General features: G+C 33.8%; 1 protein-coding gene across 2 annotated transcripts; it reads left to right on the forward strand.

The window, feature by feature from the left end:
• Positions 1 to 11: 11 nt before the first annotated feature.
• On the forward strand, positions 12 to 18,074 carry LOC149796188 (U8 snoRNA-decapping enzyme-like). 2 transcript variants are annotated; one of them, XM_089966142.1, is made up of 4 exons: positions 223 to 358; positions 6,807 to 6,934; positions 10,646 to 10,915; positions 14,735 to 18,074. In XM_089966142.1, the coding sequence occupies exons 3-4, from the start codon at positions 10,646 to 10,648 to the stop codon at positions 14,939 to 14,941; spliced, it is 477 nt and encodes a 158-aa protein (XP_089822268.1). In that variant the 5' UTR covers positions 223 to 358; positions 6,807 to 6,934; the 3' UTR covers positions 14,942 to 18,074. The 2 variants fall into 2 exon arrangements, with proteins under 2 accessions (XP_089822267.1, XP_089822268.1); XM_089966141.1 differs by lacking the exon at positions 6,807 to 6,934 and having other exon boundaries at positions 12 to 358.
• The last annotated feature ends 2,154 nt before the right edge of the window (positions 18,075 to 20,228 follow it).

Here is a 20,228-nt window from a genome sequence, read left to right on the forward strand (position 1 = left end):
CAACGAAGATATCTAAATAAGATATTGATATAATTTACCCAGATGAATTTGTTTTAATGGAAGAATTAGGTTTGATACTTTCCCTCCAAAGGATTGCGCCATAGATTTTGAACTCTTTGTACACCGGAATTTGCGTTGACTGTTTACACGTGTTTTCATGGCTGACATTGGCTGGGGAAATTTAATAAATAGTGAAAGTTACGGTCGTTTGGGAGATAAAAAAGATGATTACAAAGTTCTGACATACGCTGATGCAAAAACAAACTATTCTACTCATATGCATGGTGCACATGCAATGTTTTATTCCACACATGACCATACATTATGGGACTTGTACAACACCAGAGCAGCAATATTGGTAATTATTGTGATCATATGACTTTAGTATTAATATATGTCGGGCAAAACCACAACTGATCTTAGCTAATAAGTAAATAACAATTGTTCTTGGCTAATTCACTGATTATTAGGAAGAAAACTTATGGCGCACAACAGCCATGTACGTCGGGTCAATTCGGCACCGAACCCTTTCTGACTTGTCGATATAACCACGAGTCGTTTAAGACCTTGTCGTTTCGGCCTAACTGTATTCCGATTTTGACACACTATCAAGGAAGAAATGACGGAAACAAATATTTTATTTCATGTTTGTATTTTCTTTAAACAAACAAACAAATAAACCAAAAGCCAGTATAATGATTGCCCGGATATTAAAATAAATACGTCGTCATAACATTAATTTTGACATAAATCTAGATACAGCTGATCGTCAGTAAAGATTTTTTCGTGTATATAGGGATTACATGTTGTGGTTATCTTATTGTGCCAGATATATATTACTGAAAAGAGGAGTGTCTGAACAAATGCTGGGCCTTTTGAAGAGGTTTTTCAGAACTTTGAACATAGTTTATTGTTGAAAGATGTCAGCTCATTAGCGTTAATCTTATTACTGATCCATTAAAGCCATTAAGTCTTATTTATTTTGACTAAAAATCATCCACATTAAGTGGCAATGATTTATAAAACGTTAAAAATGAAGCCACCAATGTGTCCAAGGCTTGTCAGTATTGTTAGACACAATCAGTTGACCAGTGATTCAAGTGAATAATTTCATCTGTTCCAATTAAAAAATGACAGCATTGTTGGCCGACATTTATCCCTGCTGTAGTCATTCAGATAGGTGTAAAAAAGTTAAGCTATAACAGCATTTTCAATACAGAAGGCCAAAACGACCCAATCTGAAATGACCTCGGCCGAAATGACTCAGGGCTGAATCGACCCTGTAAGAATAGTAGCACGAAATGACCTGGTCCAAACCAACTCAGGGCTGAATTTAATTGATTACTAGAAATACCAAAACACACAAAAAAAATCCAAATACACATATTTTTACCATAATACTTGTCAAGAAGAATGTATTATGATTTGAATGTATTTGAATAATAATAAAAAAGCAAAACAAAATTTGATTGAAATGATTTATATACAAATTATTTACATTTTTCTATTTATAGCACAATTCATGTAATGAAATCACTCGGTAATACTAGCTGAAACAGCTATTTTTTAAAACGTATTCCCATCATAGGTTGACCATTGGGTCCATGAACACCATTGTAGTGGTTGCTACTGGTGGTGTTGTGAGGTTGTACCTTTTTACAAGGTGTCCGCTTTATTTGGCTGTCATTATCTAGAGGGTGATCGCCCTCAGTATTGTTGCCCGGATCGAATAAATATTAAAGAGTGAAACTTGTATATGGAATAAATAGAGATCTGAGTAGATATATAGAACATATGATATGAGTCCCCATACATGGAAAAAAAACCAAAAGAATTTAATCAATTACATAAACAACTGGGATAATACTTTACATTAGGAAGATACACTTCATTTTGGAATAAATCTTTCACTGAATTTCAAACACAAATATATTGATATAAATAGCTGATCTGTTTTAAATGACAGGATTAGCTCATCATGTAATCGAGTGAATGATCAAAGTCATTGCCTTGTACAACTTCATAACCTGCTTATTCCAGTCCACTCCTACTTCATTATGGTGGTTCCTCTAGGTCCTTTCGCTTTTCCCCTTTTCAGACCTCCCTACTGTCTCGCCTCTTTTCACCCCTCAAACTTTGTGTGGTAGGTGGATACATAAGTAAGTGTATGTGTGATATGGATTTTTAATGTAACTTTAACAATTTTTCAGTCATATCGCTACGATGTCTGCAGTGTGACAGTTTATAGTGATGTCTAGCACTAGGGCATCATGCCGCAGACATTTAGCATGATGTCCCACCCGCTCATATTATCCTGACACCAGGCTGACCAGTCCTAACACTAACCTCTTAATGCTGAGCACCTAGCGAGGCAGCTGTTAGTACCATTTTTGTAAGTCTTTGGTATGACTTGGCTAGGGATGGACCCCACGACCTCTCGCATCCGAGATGGACACTCTAACCACTAGGCCACCGGAGTGGTCGTAAAAAAGTAGATACGTAGATACTTGGATAAGTAGGTACGTGGATACATCAGTGGATATGTCCATGGAGCTATTTCCCCTTTCAAAATAAACAGAAAAGCAACTGGGAACAGATCATTACTCCCATCTTGTTATATCAGATATCGTTCTATCGGAATTCAAATAGACCAAAGGCTATCTGGTCAAGCTAAACATGGCAGACCATACACAAACGTAGTTTCACAAGATTAATGTACTTCCTAATTTCTATTTCATCACTGATTCCCATTAACATTACATAAGACATAATGGTTCCGTTCTCGTCTCAATTACACGAATGAATGAAGTTCATTGCATGGCTTAACTACGTTATTTTCAGTGAATACACACATTCAAGTCTTTATCATACATGAAATCATCTAAGATCGGCAAATTCAAATGGATTCTCATAACTCATATCAACTAAAGTAATGCATGAAATTCTTAGATTCCTATAACAATCAAACGACAAATTCAAACAATTCGTCAAACTTATATAAAGAAGATCATTGTATGGATTCAGATGGATGAACTCGAACAAAGTTACACCCATTTAAAGAAAATTGATATACGGATTTAAATAAATTCATGCAAATATAAACAATTAAATTTAAGCAAATCATTATATTGGTATCAATGAATTACATGAAATTGACTCAAATACCTTGTGCTTTCAAGCTTTGTTCACATCTACTGCCAAAATTGTGTCCATTGACTTTCCAGACATCTGGTCCCTTTGACCAATGTTTTACGAGAAAATTGCAGACCGGCTTGCTTTTTGATGAGGGCAATTTAACCCCAAGAATCTTCATGTGGGAACCATGCCCCTTATTTAGCATAACCAATCAGGATTAAATATATATTTACCACCTTTTATAACTAGGCACCAAAATTGCAGTCAGCATGACTTAGACAGTTCCAAACAACAAATCTGGAAAAATTCCTTTCTGGTCATCTAACGGTTAATTAAACGAATGCTTAATTAAGAATCACTTCCTCTCCCAACACAGACATTAGAAATCATTGCAGTATAGCGATTTAACAAGCACCTGTGCCCATAAATCTAATTAACTGTTCTCTGCCCAAATTAATGTGCCCTTCTAAGATTGACAGAAATTTGCATCCTTACAACCATCCATAGGTCACCTTACAATTATACATTTCTGGTTATCAGATAATCTAGGGACAAAAGATTTAATGCACAGAAAATGGAAAGAAAACATACATGTGCGAACACACGCATATAGCACACAATCTAGATGGACACAGCATCAAGGTGACAGACTTTGTGATATTACATTTGATTGGAGAGCTAGGATAAAAGTTGAATCATACTATGTACATGCATTGAAGGTGAAAAGTATGAAAGTAAGTACCAAATGTATTTGCTGACACTATATACTGTATTAACTATAAGTATTAATAATATAGATTTTGACAAATTAAAAAACAATCATTCTTAGCAGACCCTCTCCATATGACCCTCGTCTTGTACGTGTCCATTTTCAACTGAGCATAGTACATATGGATCAGGAAAACTTCCCATTTTTTTTTTAAATCAGGCTCCAATCCCAATTGTCTGACAGAAAATATTATGATTTAGGCAATGCACTGGCAGATGTATCCTTTACACCACAGTTATCTGAACATGAACTTTTCCCATTATTTGACCTCTTTTTTTGGTTTTTGTCATTATGCAAAATGAAGAACACATTTTATTTAAGCCACTTGGAATACATTCAGTGTGAGACTGATTTTAACAACAATCACTCCTGTGTCAGTAGAATTATCCTGATTAACCTAATTTACCTAGCTGTTTGTATGTCGCATTTTTGTATTTTGCCATGTTTTGTGTGCTAGTCATGTATTTATTTACATTAAAACAAGTAAGTATATGATCAGTACACAAAATATATTAATACACATTTTGTTATCTCATAGTCAAACTTGCATTCTTATATTTGAAGTGCTGACCTATTTGCCATTTATCATACCTGTCCAATAGAGTAAAATCAAATACAACAGAATGATGTCATTACATGAATTGTAATACAAATTAGTAAAAAGTAAATAAATTTATTTAAACCAGTGTATCTTTTCTGGAAAGACTGTTTGTGTGGGTGACGTGTATATAATTTACGTAAAGTTATTCATGCAGCTGTCATGTACTTAATCTGTGAAATATTCATTTTTTTGCAACTATGTTTAATTCCTTTTTTGCAAGTCTTTGTTAAAGCTTGTACATTGCTATGTGGTTGAAATAAAAAGTTTCAAGTAAATACTGAGTGACTCTTTTGAGTGAAAATTAGGAAACTTTTTCTGGTATTCACTCTGAACAGATTTCTTTTTATTTTATGTTCTGTCACATATATTTAATTTGTATTTTGTGCTTGACCTTTGTCAATAATTGAGGGTAGAAGTTTGGTCCTACCGTACTAATGTTTTTTTTTAAAAAAAAATGTTAGCTTGAATTTAAGTTCAGGACCTTGGTTTTTCCCTTGGAAATTCTATTGTCTACCTGGTTTTGTCACAAAGTTTAATTGAATTTAAATTCAAGGGCTGACCTTGTTTACTATTTTGTGTAATTTTCCATTAAGATGATTTATGTTTTTTCATAGAAAATTCTCTTGTAACATAGATCAAGTGGGGATGTATAAAAAAATGAAATAACAAAATTATTTGTTCCTATCTGAATATTATTTTATGGAAACACTTTTATGTGTTCAGATTTAAATTTATTGGTATCATTTATTTCAGTTATTCATTGGAATTACAGAGTGCTCACCAACTGGTCTAAAACTATTTTGGTATTATTTAGGACTCATTCAAAGACATTCTGGATTATATTTATGTGATAAATCAAGACTTGGTACATCAGCACATTCAAGACTTTGTACATCAGCATATTCAAGATTGAAATTCATATTTGAACTTGTAAGATTATTTAGGGTTTCAGTTAAATTTTCACTTTGGGAAATTATTTTGTTGAGTTCTACTGAACTTTTTGGTTATGATTTTCTTGATACGTGGTTTAAGACCATAGAGTCATTACAGTTCAAATGAGTTGGCTAGCTAAAATGTATTTAAGAGTTTGAATGTAGCTGATTTCTATGGGGATGTCAGCTGTTTACCATTTATGTTCTGCAGTGTTTTGAGTATGTTCACGCAGTAATTTTATAAGTAAAACAATTATTAACTCAGGATAACAAAGCATACACTATACATTAAGTGAGATCAATCCTGGATCTCTTGCATGATAGTTCAAAATATTTCCACTTGAATACTGCAACTTATAAGTTGGAATATGATACTTCATTGCTTATGTTATGGCTGTCTATTGAAAACAAAATTCTGCACTGTTAATGTAACATTGCATTATCAAAAAAAATTCTCTCTGAAAAAACCACTAATTCACGGGCTGATCTCTAATTGTTTAGACACCATATCATAATTCTTATAATCCAAACTGAGACACGCAACAGTTGCAGTACAGATACTGTTACCGAACAGCAGCCATGCAAGCAGTTCCTATAAAGTTTAGTACACTGCCACTATACAAAATAGGCAGCATCAAACAATTTCCATTTTGTATTGTGTTTGTAGTTAGATAAATCAGCCACAAACCTGTAATGGTAATGACGTGTATATATTATAGTTAGCAGAGTTCATTCTGAATATTTTAGAATCATCATTGATGCATTGAACAGTTGCAGTGCAGATAGTTGTTTTTATGTTAGGCACAGGACAGTCATGCGAATAAATGCTTCAAAACTTAAATATTTCTGATATTGTGAGTCTATACTCCTGTACTCCCCGCCATGAAGTAAGGAAGAGAAGAGCAGAGTTGACTGAAGTATATCCAAGCAAAGATATGGCAATAAATTTCCACTTCTATAAAATGTTCCGCTGCACATAACAATGCATAAATTAATTGGTTCCATAAATCTTCATGAATAATATAAGCTGTTTAATTATTTATCAGCAATATATGGATGTTGAAAATAATGAAATATTATGAAATCTGATTATGGAACTGACAGCGAATTAAAGTACTCGGTGTGTGTGTGTGTGTGTGTGTGTAGATATATGATGATGAAAAGATAAGTCACACTCTTGTTCATTTTTATTTGGTTTATAATGTCTCATTGGCATTTTGAATTAGGGCAATCTGAAGAAACAATAATAAAGTTTGCACAAAGTGTCCAGTAACTTTTTTAGTTTTAAATCTCTTAAGCAAACATTCATTAGTTTCAGACTTGTTTTGAGAATTATTCTAAGACTTGTACATGCAGTTGTTTTTTCAAGTCATAGGGGAGGACCCTTGAATATGGAAGAACGCAAGCTACATGAGACGGGCTTCTGTTTAATTTGCATCTTCTGAACTCTTGCCTCAGTTGTGGCTTTGGTGGGAGGATGGCGGCAAATGTGGGCAGGCAAGTTTGTTGTCTTCCTGCAAAACTTTACCTCCACATTACATTTTCAAAAATATGGCAAGATTATGAAATAAATTTTCCATTTGTTAACAAGAATTTTAGACAGAATTACTGGCACATGTGCCTTCTTTTTTTTTTAAAATGGGGACCAGTTAATACAAGACTTCAGGTTCCACATCTTGCATATTTGGTCAATACTATGCAAGTAGCTGGGGCACAAGAACATCTTTGAGAAATCATGTTGGATTTAAGAACAACAGACACTGAAAGATAAACACACACACACACACACACACACACAAAAATCAAAGAAATAAAATCAACAAATTAAGGCTGAAGTAAAAGGTTTATTTTTACACTTTTGATAGAGATATCACAAAAACTGATTATTTTGTAATGTACATTGGTAAAAATACCAGTAGGATCTGTTCCACCATATATAGCCATGCAGCTAAGACATGCACACCATATTATATATATATATATATATATATATATATATATATATATATATATATATATATATATATATATATATATATATATATGGATGGTTTATTTTGCTTTGGAATGGAAAAGTACCCAATACTCAGAGCATATTTTAGAAATACCACAAAAATATAGGCAGAAGGGTCATGTATTATTTTTTACTATTAATGAAACAGAAAATTGAAAGTTTAAATACTGCTTAATTCTTGAAGATAAATATCAGCTTTCTTTTTTATTCACTTGTTTTGTGAACTTAGAAAGATGAACAAACTTATTTGATTTGGGGGGAAACTAACCATGTGTTTGTCAAACTTTGCTGATACCCTTTGACATGCTAGGGATTGACTCAGCAAGACTAAATTCCACCAACCATTAAAACATCATGACTGACTTGTGACTAATTGTACAATATGTGAGCCATTTTCTTAACCACAGTGTTTAATATTAAAATCATAAATTTACCATTTCTTGTACTTCTCATATGGTAATAGATCTGTGTTTATCTGGATGAGCAATAAACACCTACTTTTAAAAAGTTGCTGATGCTCTGGACAGTCAATGATTATTCGCTTCTGCTTTTTATGGATCATGTTGCAATTTTTTTTGCATGATTAAATGCATCTTTTCCTGTTTAGAAAGTGCATATATGGCTACATGGTGGGAATCCCCAGTTTCTAAGCTATGACATGGGCACTAAATCTCTGGTGTTTAAGAATTGACACTAAAACCAACGCATGTTACAAATTAGAATTGACACTAAAACCAACGCATGTTACAAATTAGAATTGACACTAAAACCAACGCATGTTACAAATTAGAATTGACACTAAAACCAATGCATGTTACAAATTAGAATTGACACTAAAACCAACGCATGTTACAAATTAGAATTGACACTAAAACCAACGCATGTTACAAATTAGAATTGACACTAAAACCAACGCATGTTACAAATTAGAATTGACACTAAAACCAACGCATGTTACAAATTAGAATTAGTCTTTTCATAGCCAATAAATGGATTTATAATAAATGTGATGGGGGTCTGAGTGGTTTCTCTGTAGTGACCCAGGGGACACAAAATACTATTTGTCCCTAGGTGTCCCATTCAGGCAGTGCTTTGACACTCATGTTGATAATCACACATGCAAGTTCTTAGATACACATGTCTCATAATTTGGGAGTTAATGCAAATTTATCTAAAACAATTCCGCCCCCTTAACCCCCAACCAGGGACTGTTAAAATTTAAAATTATCGTGCACTTATACCAATCACAACCAGCCATATCCCAAAGTTTTAAGTTTTATTATTGAATAATGTAGAGTGAGTTGTACAATACTGTGCACATCTGGCTTGGCTTTACATCGTTATTTCTGCCTTTGCTTTTGAAAGCATAGGGTTGAACATTGAACCCTTAGAGGTGTGAAAAGTTACCAGTTTACATAAAAGCAGTTACTGTATTATTAGAAATGCAAAAGTCCATTGCACAGTAGCCTAGGAAGCTGGGCAAACAAATGACTCTGGAGACAAAGCCCAGCAAGACAACTCACTTTGCTGGTATTTGTATAGCAGAAGTATGTTTGCCGTGATGTAAAATCAAGAAAATATGCTCTATACATAAAATGACAGAGGAAAACTATATATATATATATTTTTACCAATATTTTCATATATTTAGTAAGAACTCTAGTGGTAAAGTGGGAATATTTAAGTAATTGTATTAGAAAAAAGATAACCCAGTGTTTTTTTTTCTGGGTAACCAGATATTTTTTATATGAGCAACACACTTTAAAAAATAACTTTTCTTCCTCAGTGCTATAATTTTCATTACAGGGGAACAACCCATGAAATAGCAGTATTTAAAAGATAAACATGAATACTTAAATTATGCACAATATTAGCAGAAAAATCATTCTGTATTTTATTATCTCTGGACTTTAAAAAAAAGTGGAGTTATTATGATACAGTTTTTACTTTGGTATGAAAATGTGTAATACCCTTTAACTACTCATACATTGGTAATGCTGGACACTTTAAATGTGGGTCACTGACAGTTCTGTGGGTATGGATGGTGGGAACACTTTTGCAATTTTGATCTTTTCCTGGGGGGGGGGGGCTAAGGTTCTAGGGGCTATCATACATTATTTTCCAATACCAGCAACTCCTGTGTTATTTGCTGAGAAATGGCAAATGTGATTAGTAACCCAAATACTAAATATATCATATTGGGACCCCAGGGTTATTACTTAGTGTCTTTCTCTACCGCTGGAGGATTTAGTTCTTGGGTCATAACTTGTGGGGCCCTGAGTGGCAAAGTGGTCCAAAGTGCTCGCCGTTATGGATCATTGCCGTCTCACCTCTGTTGGCATGGTAGCTTCTCGTGTGTTGGTGGTTCTTTCCAGGCTTTTCCCAGGTTCTTCCTCCATTTATACTGGCTGCAATGTATAGCCTATCTTGTGCTGAAAAATGTCATTAAACCCCACAACAACAACATCATAACTTGCAGAAGGATGAAGTTCTTATCTCATAACCATATATGACAGCATTCCATGCAATTGTAAGTAGTTTGTGCAGATTTAACAGTAAATGAAATGGGGATTTGGGGGTCCTCTACAATATGGGCACTGGGGTAGCAAATAATGGCCATTTGCTCTGGCAGATTTAGGCATGTAAATTACTAAGATCTAACACTTCAGGAATGTCTTTCATGTGTGTATGCAACTGTGTGTGTGTGCATCTATCTATCTGTTGAGAGAGAGATATGCACACACATACACACATTTTCTGGGCAGGAAAAGACAAAATTCATACAGGGTAAATTTGACATTGATGTATACCGTTACTTTACATGAAACAGCAAATGTGCAAATGCAGCTGAAATTGGCCCATGGCTATAGATCCATCTTTGCCATCAGAGACCCTGATAGGTTTAGATTTAGTGGTTTGTTGTCAAAATGGGGAAGTATGTCAACATGTGTTTTTCAACATAGAAATGTAGTATTGATATGGCATTATATGACAAAATATTGTATAATTAATTGTTTAGTTTGCAACATGAAAGATTTCTCTGGCAGCCAGGTTGCATCTGGAAAAACTTGGATTCTGTAGAAAATACTTGTCAGAGCAAAGTAAGATACTGATAATAATTAGATATATTGTACTCAGTGATCACGTCTATAAATAGAAAAGCATCTAATGAGGTTCATTTTTTCGTTTGATAGATGCAGATGCGTTTTGATGGATTACTGGGATTTCCAGGTGGCTTAATTGATCAGGGGGAGGAAGAAGTGGTGTCTGGATTAAACAGAGAACTAGAGGAAGAAATTGGCTTAGATCTGACTAGATTCAGCATCAAAGATGAAAATCATCTTATTTCTTTTCTCCATGAAAAGAAAAATCTTGTCCTTCATTTTTATGCAAAGGAAGTGACTATGATTGAATTCCGAGAAATAGAAGTTAAGAGTTTATCAGCGCCCGACTTTGGATCAGAGGTATATTTAATGCAAGTCCTTTTTCTTGAACAGTTTTTATAGCATTTTTTTTTGTTGCAAATCTAACTACTCAGCAGAGTGGGTAATTTTTGTCCTCTGCTGATTTTTTATGTATCATTTTGCAGCTTTTTATAGTGTGAATCCCTGCATGCAGGATCCTAAACTGACGTCTTTACCCTGAATTTTCAAGATGGTTCTTCAGGTGTTTTTTTTTATATGCTTGACCCTGCATTTTAAAGATGTGTTCTCTAGTTTTCTATACTCAGGATATTTACTCAGTTTTTTGGAGAAACATGGTTTATTTTGTTGCAATTTTCTATTGATTAACTCTTGTGATTACAAAGTAAAAATTGGAAAGAAAATGCGCAACCAGTTATCTTGAAATCTACAAGAGGTTTAATTCCACTGTTACAGATAAGGCTGCATTGTATACATATTTAAAGGGCTTAGTTAATTTTAGTGCATTTAAACATTTGCTAAAACCATAAGCGTGTAAATGAACATGATAATCTGGTGTCAGGAAATGTAACAGTCGCAAGATACAGCATGCACATTGCATGTGATTTAAAAAATAATTATATCTGAGCTGTAAGTCTATCATATACATTGGAGAAAAGTTTGAGTTTAGAATTTTTATTTATTTAACAGCATCATTTTGATTATTGTATGCCATTCACACAAATAAATCTAGTTAGGGACCAACCATTTATTTTTGTATGGCAGGCTTGGATTTTTCAAAACAAAATTCTGGTTCACAGTTAGCTTGGGAAAAAAAACCTTTTCTGAATTGTAGAAGAAAATTAACTTGTTCTGTCACATTAGTTGCACAAAAATGATCACAATAAGAATATCCTGGTGGCAATGCAAATCTTTGCCACTTTTCCCCCCAATTAACATGTCAGGCCCTTAAGATTGCATAACGTCATCCGGTGTATTTTAAAGACAGTAACTTGGTGCTTTTTTAAACATGTTTGTGTTATGATTATGCAAGTGTGTGCACATACCTCGATTTCAATTTGACAGGTTTTTTGACAAGTGAATTTCATATTTTACCCAAAATTGACGTGTTCATTCCACCTTAGGCATCATAATGACTATCAGAAATTTTGTCTTAAACATCAAACTTTCTTGCCATTTGAAGAACCATACCTGTGAACCTGCATGACCCCTAATCAGTTAGCATCTTTTTTTGTTTGATAAGATAAATGGATTGATTGAGTGATGCTGATGGAGATAATTGGAATTCAATATCTTTATAATGTTTGATGGCAAAATGGCCTTTATGAACTGAAATCAAAAATGGCAGATGGAAATCAGAAGAAGTTGACTGAGATTAATACCATTAGTTTTGTTTGGATCAGCAAAAGCTATTTTTTAAATAATGATGCTCTGTTAATCAGTCTGTAAGTGAATTAATAAACCTGATTTTTTAAACAAATGAGGGTGTCCTGGGTGGCCTTGTGGTCAAAAGTGCTTACCTTTATTATTCACTGCCATCTCACCTTTATTCAGTGGGGGTTTGGGTCTCAGGCTCATCCTGTATGGATATGTGAGAAAGCTTGCCAGTAGCTTCCTATGAGTCAGTAGTTCTTACAGGGGTTTTCCTAGGGTTTTTCCCCAACCATTTATACTGGCTGCCATGTATAACTTATTGTGTGCTGAAAAAAGGCATTAAATCCACAGCAACAATGTTAAAACTCTTTGGCCACAAATAAAGTAACAGAATGAAGCAAAAGTAAGAAGTTTTGTAAAACTTAAAAAAAATTACATTTTCAAAGTTATAAATGAAAATGTATGAGGAACTTAGTATTATGAAGCGAATCCAAAATAATACTGATAAAGTTTTATGAAAGTCCAAAGGAATGAAAAATTCGATATAAAGTTCAAAACCGGAAATGTGATGTCAAGATGGTATTGTCCAGTTTCAGAATAATGTTGTAGTCCAAATAATGAGCACTTTCACTTTCTGTTTGCACTAAACAGTCCAGACATATGTTTTTCCTCTCAAATAATATTTAAGTACAAAATAAAACATGTCTGCAGACTTACAATAGGAACACAAGAAATGAGAATGACTCCAAAAATAGGAATGAATCCAGTTCTCTCCTTATATACACTTTCTATTATGACTATATTTCACAACATTCCCCACATGATGGATGTTACTACTCAGTTTATCTAGAACTTGCTTATTCATGTGACCTAGCCCAACCAATGGGAAGTTACTGAATTCTTCTAGAACTGTCCAGACTGCATCAGCCAATGAGAAATTAAACCAAAGTCATCATTAAGTCTTATTATTAAGATTATTATTAGTAATTTTCAACACATATGTAAGTATCTATTTATAGATCCTTTGTAATTTTATGCGCTTTACAGATCCTAGTCACTTAGACAAAATCTAAAGATAAACTAACTACACAGCTTACAACCATGAATAAAAATTACAAAAATTAAATAAAATCATGTACCAGGAGTTAAAAAAATATAGATATATATAACAAACAACAACAATAAACAAATGATTTTGATATGCCAACCAAAATACCTGCCAGTTGTGGTACTACGCAAGCATTGAATAAACAAGTGCCAGGATGTATTGTTTCTTGTTTGTACTTCCTTGTAATCTCACTAACTTTCATTGACTTCCTTCAAATTGTTTGCTTATTTTGCTGGGTCCCACAGATTGATTATATGTAAAATATTGATCATGTCATCTTGGATAGGGTGTACCACTGAATAGAGATGAAACAAATAGCTAAACATTTTAATCAAATACTTTCTTGCAAAACTTCATTTGTGAACCTATCAAGCTTGGCAGCATCTTGTAAAAGAAACAAGACAAAATTGAACCTTAGATTACATGGTAATAACTTCAACTATGCCTTATCTCTTGAAATTCAAACAGTAATCATATTGTCAGAATTTTGTTGTCATTGAAAAGATAACATGTAATTCAGCATAATTATGAAGAGCCTGGTATAGAGTTGGCGTCACAGTCTACATTGACTTTAGAGATCAGTCAAGTGAATGATATTCAGATGTAATGAAATTAAACTGGCAAGTCATGTCCATGCAGTTTAGACTGTGAACAGATCACATTTTCCCAGATACATTTTTGACATAATCCTCACATTTAACTGAACAGGTGATTATGTCTCTGCCTTTATGTACCATCCGTCTTAATCACAGAAGGAATGTTTATGGACATTATAGTGAATTCAAAGAAGGAAACCTTGGTTATATTACTGTGATTCAACAAAAGACTGTTAGCACAGTAATACACTTCAGGCCATTGGTACATTAGTACATTAGAGACTACTGTCCACTGATGGCACATCAGCACTTTCAGCCTTGGAAAGTATTTGAAACACTAACTAAAGATTTTTCAGAACTTTATTCATTAGGACTTGTGTTAGTAATTCTAGGATTATTTGGAATTTAATTTACAATACTGTGTTCTTTTTTTACATTTTCATTTTGTATTTTAGGAAAATATACTATTTGTTGAAGTTTACAAAAAAATTGTTGCTTCTCATTTTTATTACTTCATTTAAGACTACAGAGTTGTAATAATTGGGTCCATTTGTTGCAGGACTGATAAACATTAAAATAGTCCAAGATTAGAGTAATAATGGATTCAGTTTTGTTATATCTCAGACTGTTCCCAATGAAAAATGTCATAATAAACTGACACGTTCGACTGTGTATTTCTACCTAATACATTATTGCTGTCATCCTCATGTGATACTGAGATTGAGATGTTTAAATAATAAAACTAGATTGTATGTAGCTATTTTGTTTGTCTCTCTATTCCAGGTGATGGGAGTGTTGCGGCCACCACTTTTCACTATGGGAGATGGCAAGAGAGGCTTACCAGCATTCCTTACGAACAGCTTTGCAGGAAATGCAAGAGAGGAACTCGTGTATGCAATTAGACATTTGAAACTTTTAACTGATACAGATCTTGAAGAATCGCTGAAGGAATTTGAAGAGTTCATGAAGTCCAATAATTCCTCAAAATAGACAGTGGGTCCTAGTAAAATTTCTACTTAAATATGGTTAGAATTGGTCTGTGACTTTTAGAATAGTTATTCACCCTCTCATATGATCTCTTTAACCAAGCTAATAATTTTTATATGCTTATCTTAAGTCAGGTGTTTTGTGGTCTTATTCATTTGTTCATTGCCATTTGCTTGTCTGGCCATTAACTTTATAATGGTTGGAGACATTTTTATGAAACTCTGCCAATGTATCATGACTAGACAGATACTTTTCAAACCAACTAAATGATTAGCTTGTGCGAACAAGATTTGAAGATTCCTTGTTGGTTAAGAGACACACACACACATATTAAACTATGAAAGAATGCCAAATTACTCGGTCTGTTTCAGCAAGGTGAGCTGGCTGAGTCATATCAGTCCAACTCTGGTCAGTTGCATGTGACCATAAGTGACAAGTTCCAAGGAACTTTTATCAATAAACTATAATGTACTTATTCATAGTTTTTATCATTATTTTATAATCTTATGTGATATGTATAGTTGTATGATCCTTTCACTTCTCAGTTGAAACCAACTTTCCAAATGAGCAACAATGTCAGTAATTATTTTTATAAAATATGAAGACATGGAAACCTTTTAAATCTTGAACCGATATTTGATCAGTTACTCAAATTTTAGGAAAGCCTCCAAATTCCCTTCAGAATATGGCAAGTATCCTGTAGGAAAAATACTAAATTGTATGACTTTATTCCCAACTGTATGCTGAATGTTTGATGAAAAAAATCATTGTTACCAATCAAGCTATGGGAATGATTTTAAAAATTCTGAATATGAGGAAAACATTTTGAGGTATTTAGTGAAACTGGGACCTGGTTATCATTTTTCTCATTATTAATCAAATCTGGGTAGTAGCCAGTATATACAACAGACAGAATCATTGTGGAATTATTAAATCAAATACTTCACAATATAGAGGACTTTCAAAATCGTCAGATACTGTTTACTGAAAGGGATTTACAGCCGACCTATGTGCTAACAATTTGTGCACAGCTTATTATACTTTTATATCAGTTTTAGCTCCACTGGTTTTAGACCAGAAGAGCTTATGGGATGGTCTGTCGTCTGACATACATAAACACCAAGTTTGTTACAACAATTTTTTTTTTAACTACTGTGAGGATTGCCATCAAATGTTACACACACATTCTGCCCAAGGTCTTGTTGGTCTTAAATGGCTCAGCCACCAGATGTTTTCACCAGAACCATCTTGAAAATGTTTTCACTACTCCTCCTGAATGGATGGTCATATCCATATGGGGTTTTCACCAAAATTCTTATGTCAGGTTTGGCCTAAATGAAAATAATGCCATACGTCAAATATTGCCACCATAGCAGCCATCTTCAAACTCTTGTTATTGCTACTTTTCCTAAAATGAAAGTTATTGACCTGAATTTTCACCATAATACTCTTTATGGTTCATCCTAAACAAACAGAGGGCTGATGTAACATTCAGTATGATCACCATAGCAGCCATCTTGAAAATCTTGTTACTCCACAACATATGGGGTCTTCACCAAAAAGACTGTCATGGCGTCAAGTTGGACTTAACTAAAAATGATTTAGTTCTGATACTCAATAATGATGCCCCGAGTCCAGCTTTAAAATCTTAATGTAACTCCTCTTTGTTGGATTTGGATTGGTTTGGTGCTTTAGGTTATTTATTTGCCAAGGCAATTGGGGTATAGTGCCTTACCAAATAAGAATTACAGACTTCAACTATTACACACACTGCCAGGGTATAAGTCCCCCCCCCCCCCAAGTTACTACACAGTGGAAGGTAGGTAACTGTGACTTATACTTAATGATATAAATATTAGTACTTATTTATTAATGGGTTAGTGTGGTGTCGTCTGCATATTGATCAGCTGAAGAAATTGATTCACCCAATGTGACTGGTGAAAGTATTCCAAAACAAATAAAAGAAATATTAATAAATCAAGTGGGGTTCTGTATCTGATTTCTTTGGATTCATAAAGTGATCCATTGGTTCTGACACATATGCAAGGATGATTTAACCATTGTATTATATTGTAATCAGCTTAACATATTGATAAAGGTTACACAATCTGCTAAGTTTATTAAGTTATTACAATTGATAAAAGCAATGAATCATCTTGATGATTTTACAGTAGATGAAAATTTGTGTCCTTGTAGTTATATCCCATTGTCACTAGTTCCTAGATTATGGCAAGTGATCACTTTAGCTGTCAACTAAAATTACACTTCAGTATAACTTTGACACGCCAGGTCACTAAACAGCAGAACCATAATCATTTGCAACAGTGTGCATTTTGTACCCGGATGCTGCTGGTGAGCTGGGCATGAAATCTGAATTTTTTTATATTAGAATCTTGAATTTTTATCTGTCATTTTCTGTAAAATGATGTAGTTTTAGACTTAGGACCATGGAAAATTATGTCATGATAATAATATAACGCAGTTTGATGCAGTTATGGACCTGCTCAACAAAGTTTGTGCGGCCTTAAAGTAATCAATGTCCATCCATCCATGAAAGTTTGGTTTCCACATGACAACTTTACTGGTAAGTGTTGGATTCCAGCAAAATATGGTTTACAGCTTTATGATAATGAGACCTTGAATGAGTTTCACTTTAAGCCTTTTTGATGACAGGGTTTTTAGGAGTTAAGGCCCCTGTTTGCATTCATTTCCCATGATTCCACACCATCGTTTACATGAGTTATAGACAATAATAGCACACCCTTCAGACTTTGGCCTCTGGTTGCCCTGCCTCCTAACTTTGCTCTGGACAAGACAATTTTAGGGAGAATGGTTTGATTTCAGCCAGTTTAAACTGGTATCCCACCATCTGCTGTCCTTGCTTACTTCCCCACCAACTGCTGCCCTCACTTGCTACACAAACAACTGGTTATGGGTAATAAAAGTGGTCAACATTGTGCCCATGAGACTTGGCAAGAAATGCAACCAGAGTTTAAATACATCTTGAATATCTTTTGGTATTTTAATTCTTTTTTATGTTTTTGAATATGTTTGAATTGTGACCAGATGTTGACTGTGTCCTTAAATATTCTTGAATTCTGTGAAAAAGAGAACAAAATAAAATATTTAAACCATATGTTTATGCATTTGTTTTGCTTTTTCTCTTCATATTTTTCATATTTTGAATAAAAAAATTGATGTTCAATGTTTTTAATGGACAACAAGTGAATGTGTCTGCTAATTGCATGCAGGTGGTCTCCCTTATACAACATCCTGGAACATATGTATTCTGGGAGTAGTTTTTTTATTTAATAAAGTGTGTACCGTGTATTCATCAATTAAAAGGGCCAGTAAACAAAACAAGGTCATCAATTAATCTTGAGTGATTACTATAAATGGGGTTCTTGTCGCTTTCACACAACAGAACTTTAAAGAATATAGGTTATAGTGGCTTTGAAAAAGTGAATAGCTCTAACAAAGCAAAAAGCTTTTTATGTAAGAAGTTTCTTTCCCCCACCCCTTGTTACTCTTTTATACTCACAGGACTTTATGGGTTTTGGTGTTATTTTTGTTGTGTTTTTTATTCCTTAGTGCCAGTGTTATGCACCATGTCTGGAGAAATTATAATTTTTTCTCAACCGTGAAAAGTCCATGAATTTTGCAAATATTGATGAAAGTCGGGAAAACCCCGGGAATTTTCTGCCACCACTTGACGCCTGAAACAATCACGTAATTGAGTCGTAACTAAACTGACCATGAGTTAAATTTATCGAGTTCTAACCAGAATATTGGGAGGGTGCAGTATGGATCATTTGGTTGTTTGCAATAAACATATATGCTGAGTCAATCCAAATGCCCAGTGGATTAGATTCGTCTAGTAGACTTATTTTCAAAGTCAGCATCATATCTGTATCTCTCCTTACATGGAAGGTATTAAAACCAGTCTAGCATCACAAGAGGCCAACATGGTGGTGGCAAAGCGTTGCCAATTACCGGATGGCCTAGCAAACTTTAAACATTTTTAGATCGAGTGATACATGAATGAAATCGATATGAAAACTACATGTACTTATTTTGTTAGAAATTGTGAGCATTAAAATTGTTATGTCTTTAATCTGCTGAAAAACAAGAAAAAACTACGTCATTGACTAAATGTGACCTGGTACTTAAAATTTTTGCATAGCTAGTAGCATGAGTACATCAATCTAACAACCCACATTATCAAATGTTGTAGAGACAAAGAAAAAAATAAAATAAATGAAAGTCATATACTGGTTGTAATAAAAATACAAAAATGAAAGAACACAAAGATCGCCATATTTATATATTCCGAGAACAACTTCTGGAGTTTTGTTGTATCACGTGACTACCACGTTGACATGTGCTCTCTGCTTGATAAATCAGACTGGCCAGATTGCTGGTTTTTACAAAAAGTAACTGACTTTCATTTAATATAATTGAAAATCTGTACAGCAAAGTTATAAAGGAGTTTGTTGTTGATATCACATGACTGTTGGACTTATGATGTCGTCATTTGAGGTTTGTGAAGTCAAGTGACTAGTAATGTAAATGGTGAGTATTTGGTCAGGTTTCATCTACATCGTAGTTTCATATTGTCTGTCAGCGGATTAATGACATAACAATTATAATACTGGCTGTTTCTGAGAAAATAAATAATTTTCCTATTGATTTCATGCAGGCCTGAGTCGATATAACATTTAAAGTTTAAATTTCCTAGGCCAACTTTTAAGCGACTACCATATGTCGCAACTACACGGTGGCGGCAAATTCCAAATTTTTGATATGCAGTTGCAATGAGCCCAGGACCCAACCTAAATGTCCAAATATGAAAAATTGTGGGGGAATATTGGAAGAAATTCAGATTAGAAAACGGACTGCCATTCGTTTTAAGCCAAATTTGTAGTCCATATTGTTGAATCTCTGAGCTGAAATGAGAAATTGTCATCTCTTGTATTATATATTAAAAAACGATACGAGCCCCTGTATCAATATAGGTTTGGGGACTGGTTTAACAAATTACAAGAAGACAAGTGGATTTTACGGAAAATTCAGTCCTTGTTTATATAATATAGTATATAATTTTGAAGGTCTTTTGTCAAAAAATAAATCAACCTTTTTGAAAATGTTTTTTAAATGATGGATTTTTAACCGTATCTTCTGAAGCAGATTAGGTTGTTTGAAAAATTGTGTTTCGGATTTTATTGGCAGTGATAAATTCAGGGTTAAATTCTTTTCGTTGCAAGACAAAATTCTAATTATTTGCATTTAT

The sequence above is a fragment of the Sinohyriopsis cumingii genome, chromosome 7 (genome assembly GCF_028554795.1).
Source record: "Sinohyriopsis cumingii isolate HCF-2022 chromosome 7, ASM2855479v2, whole genome shotgun sequence".
Taxonomy (NCBI): Eukaryota; Metazoa; Mollusca; class Bivalvia; order Unionida; family Unionidae; genus Sinohyriopsis; species Sinohyriopsis cumingii.

Excerpts from the sequence above, each read along its gene's own strand:
- LOC149796188 (XM_089966141.1), top strand. The coding sequence starts at position 158 with ATGGCTGACATTGGCTGGGGAAATTTAATAAATAGTGAAAGTTACGGT. Across the intron at positions 359-10,645 it reads ACACCAGAGCAGCAATATTG|ATGCAGATGCGTTTTGATGG; the intron begins GTAATTATTGTG and ends TTCGTTTGATAG. Across the intron at positions 10,916-14,734 it reads CGCCCGACTTTGGATCAGAG|GTGATGGGAGTGTTGCGGCC; the intron begins GTATATTTAATG and ends TCTCTATTCCAG.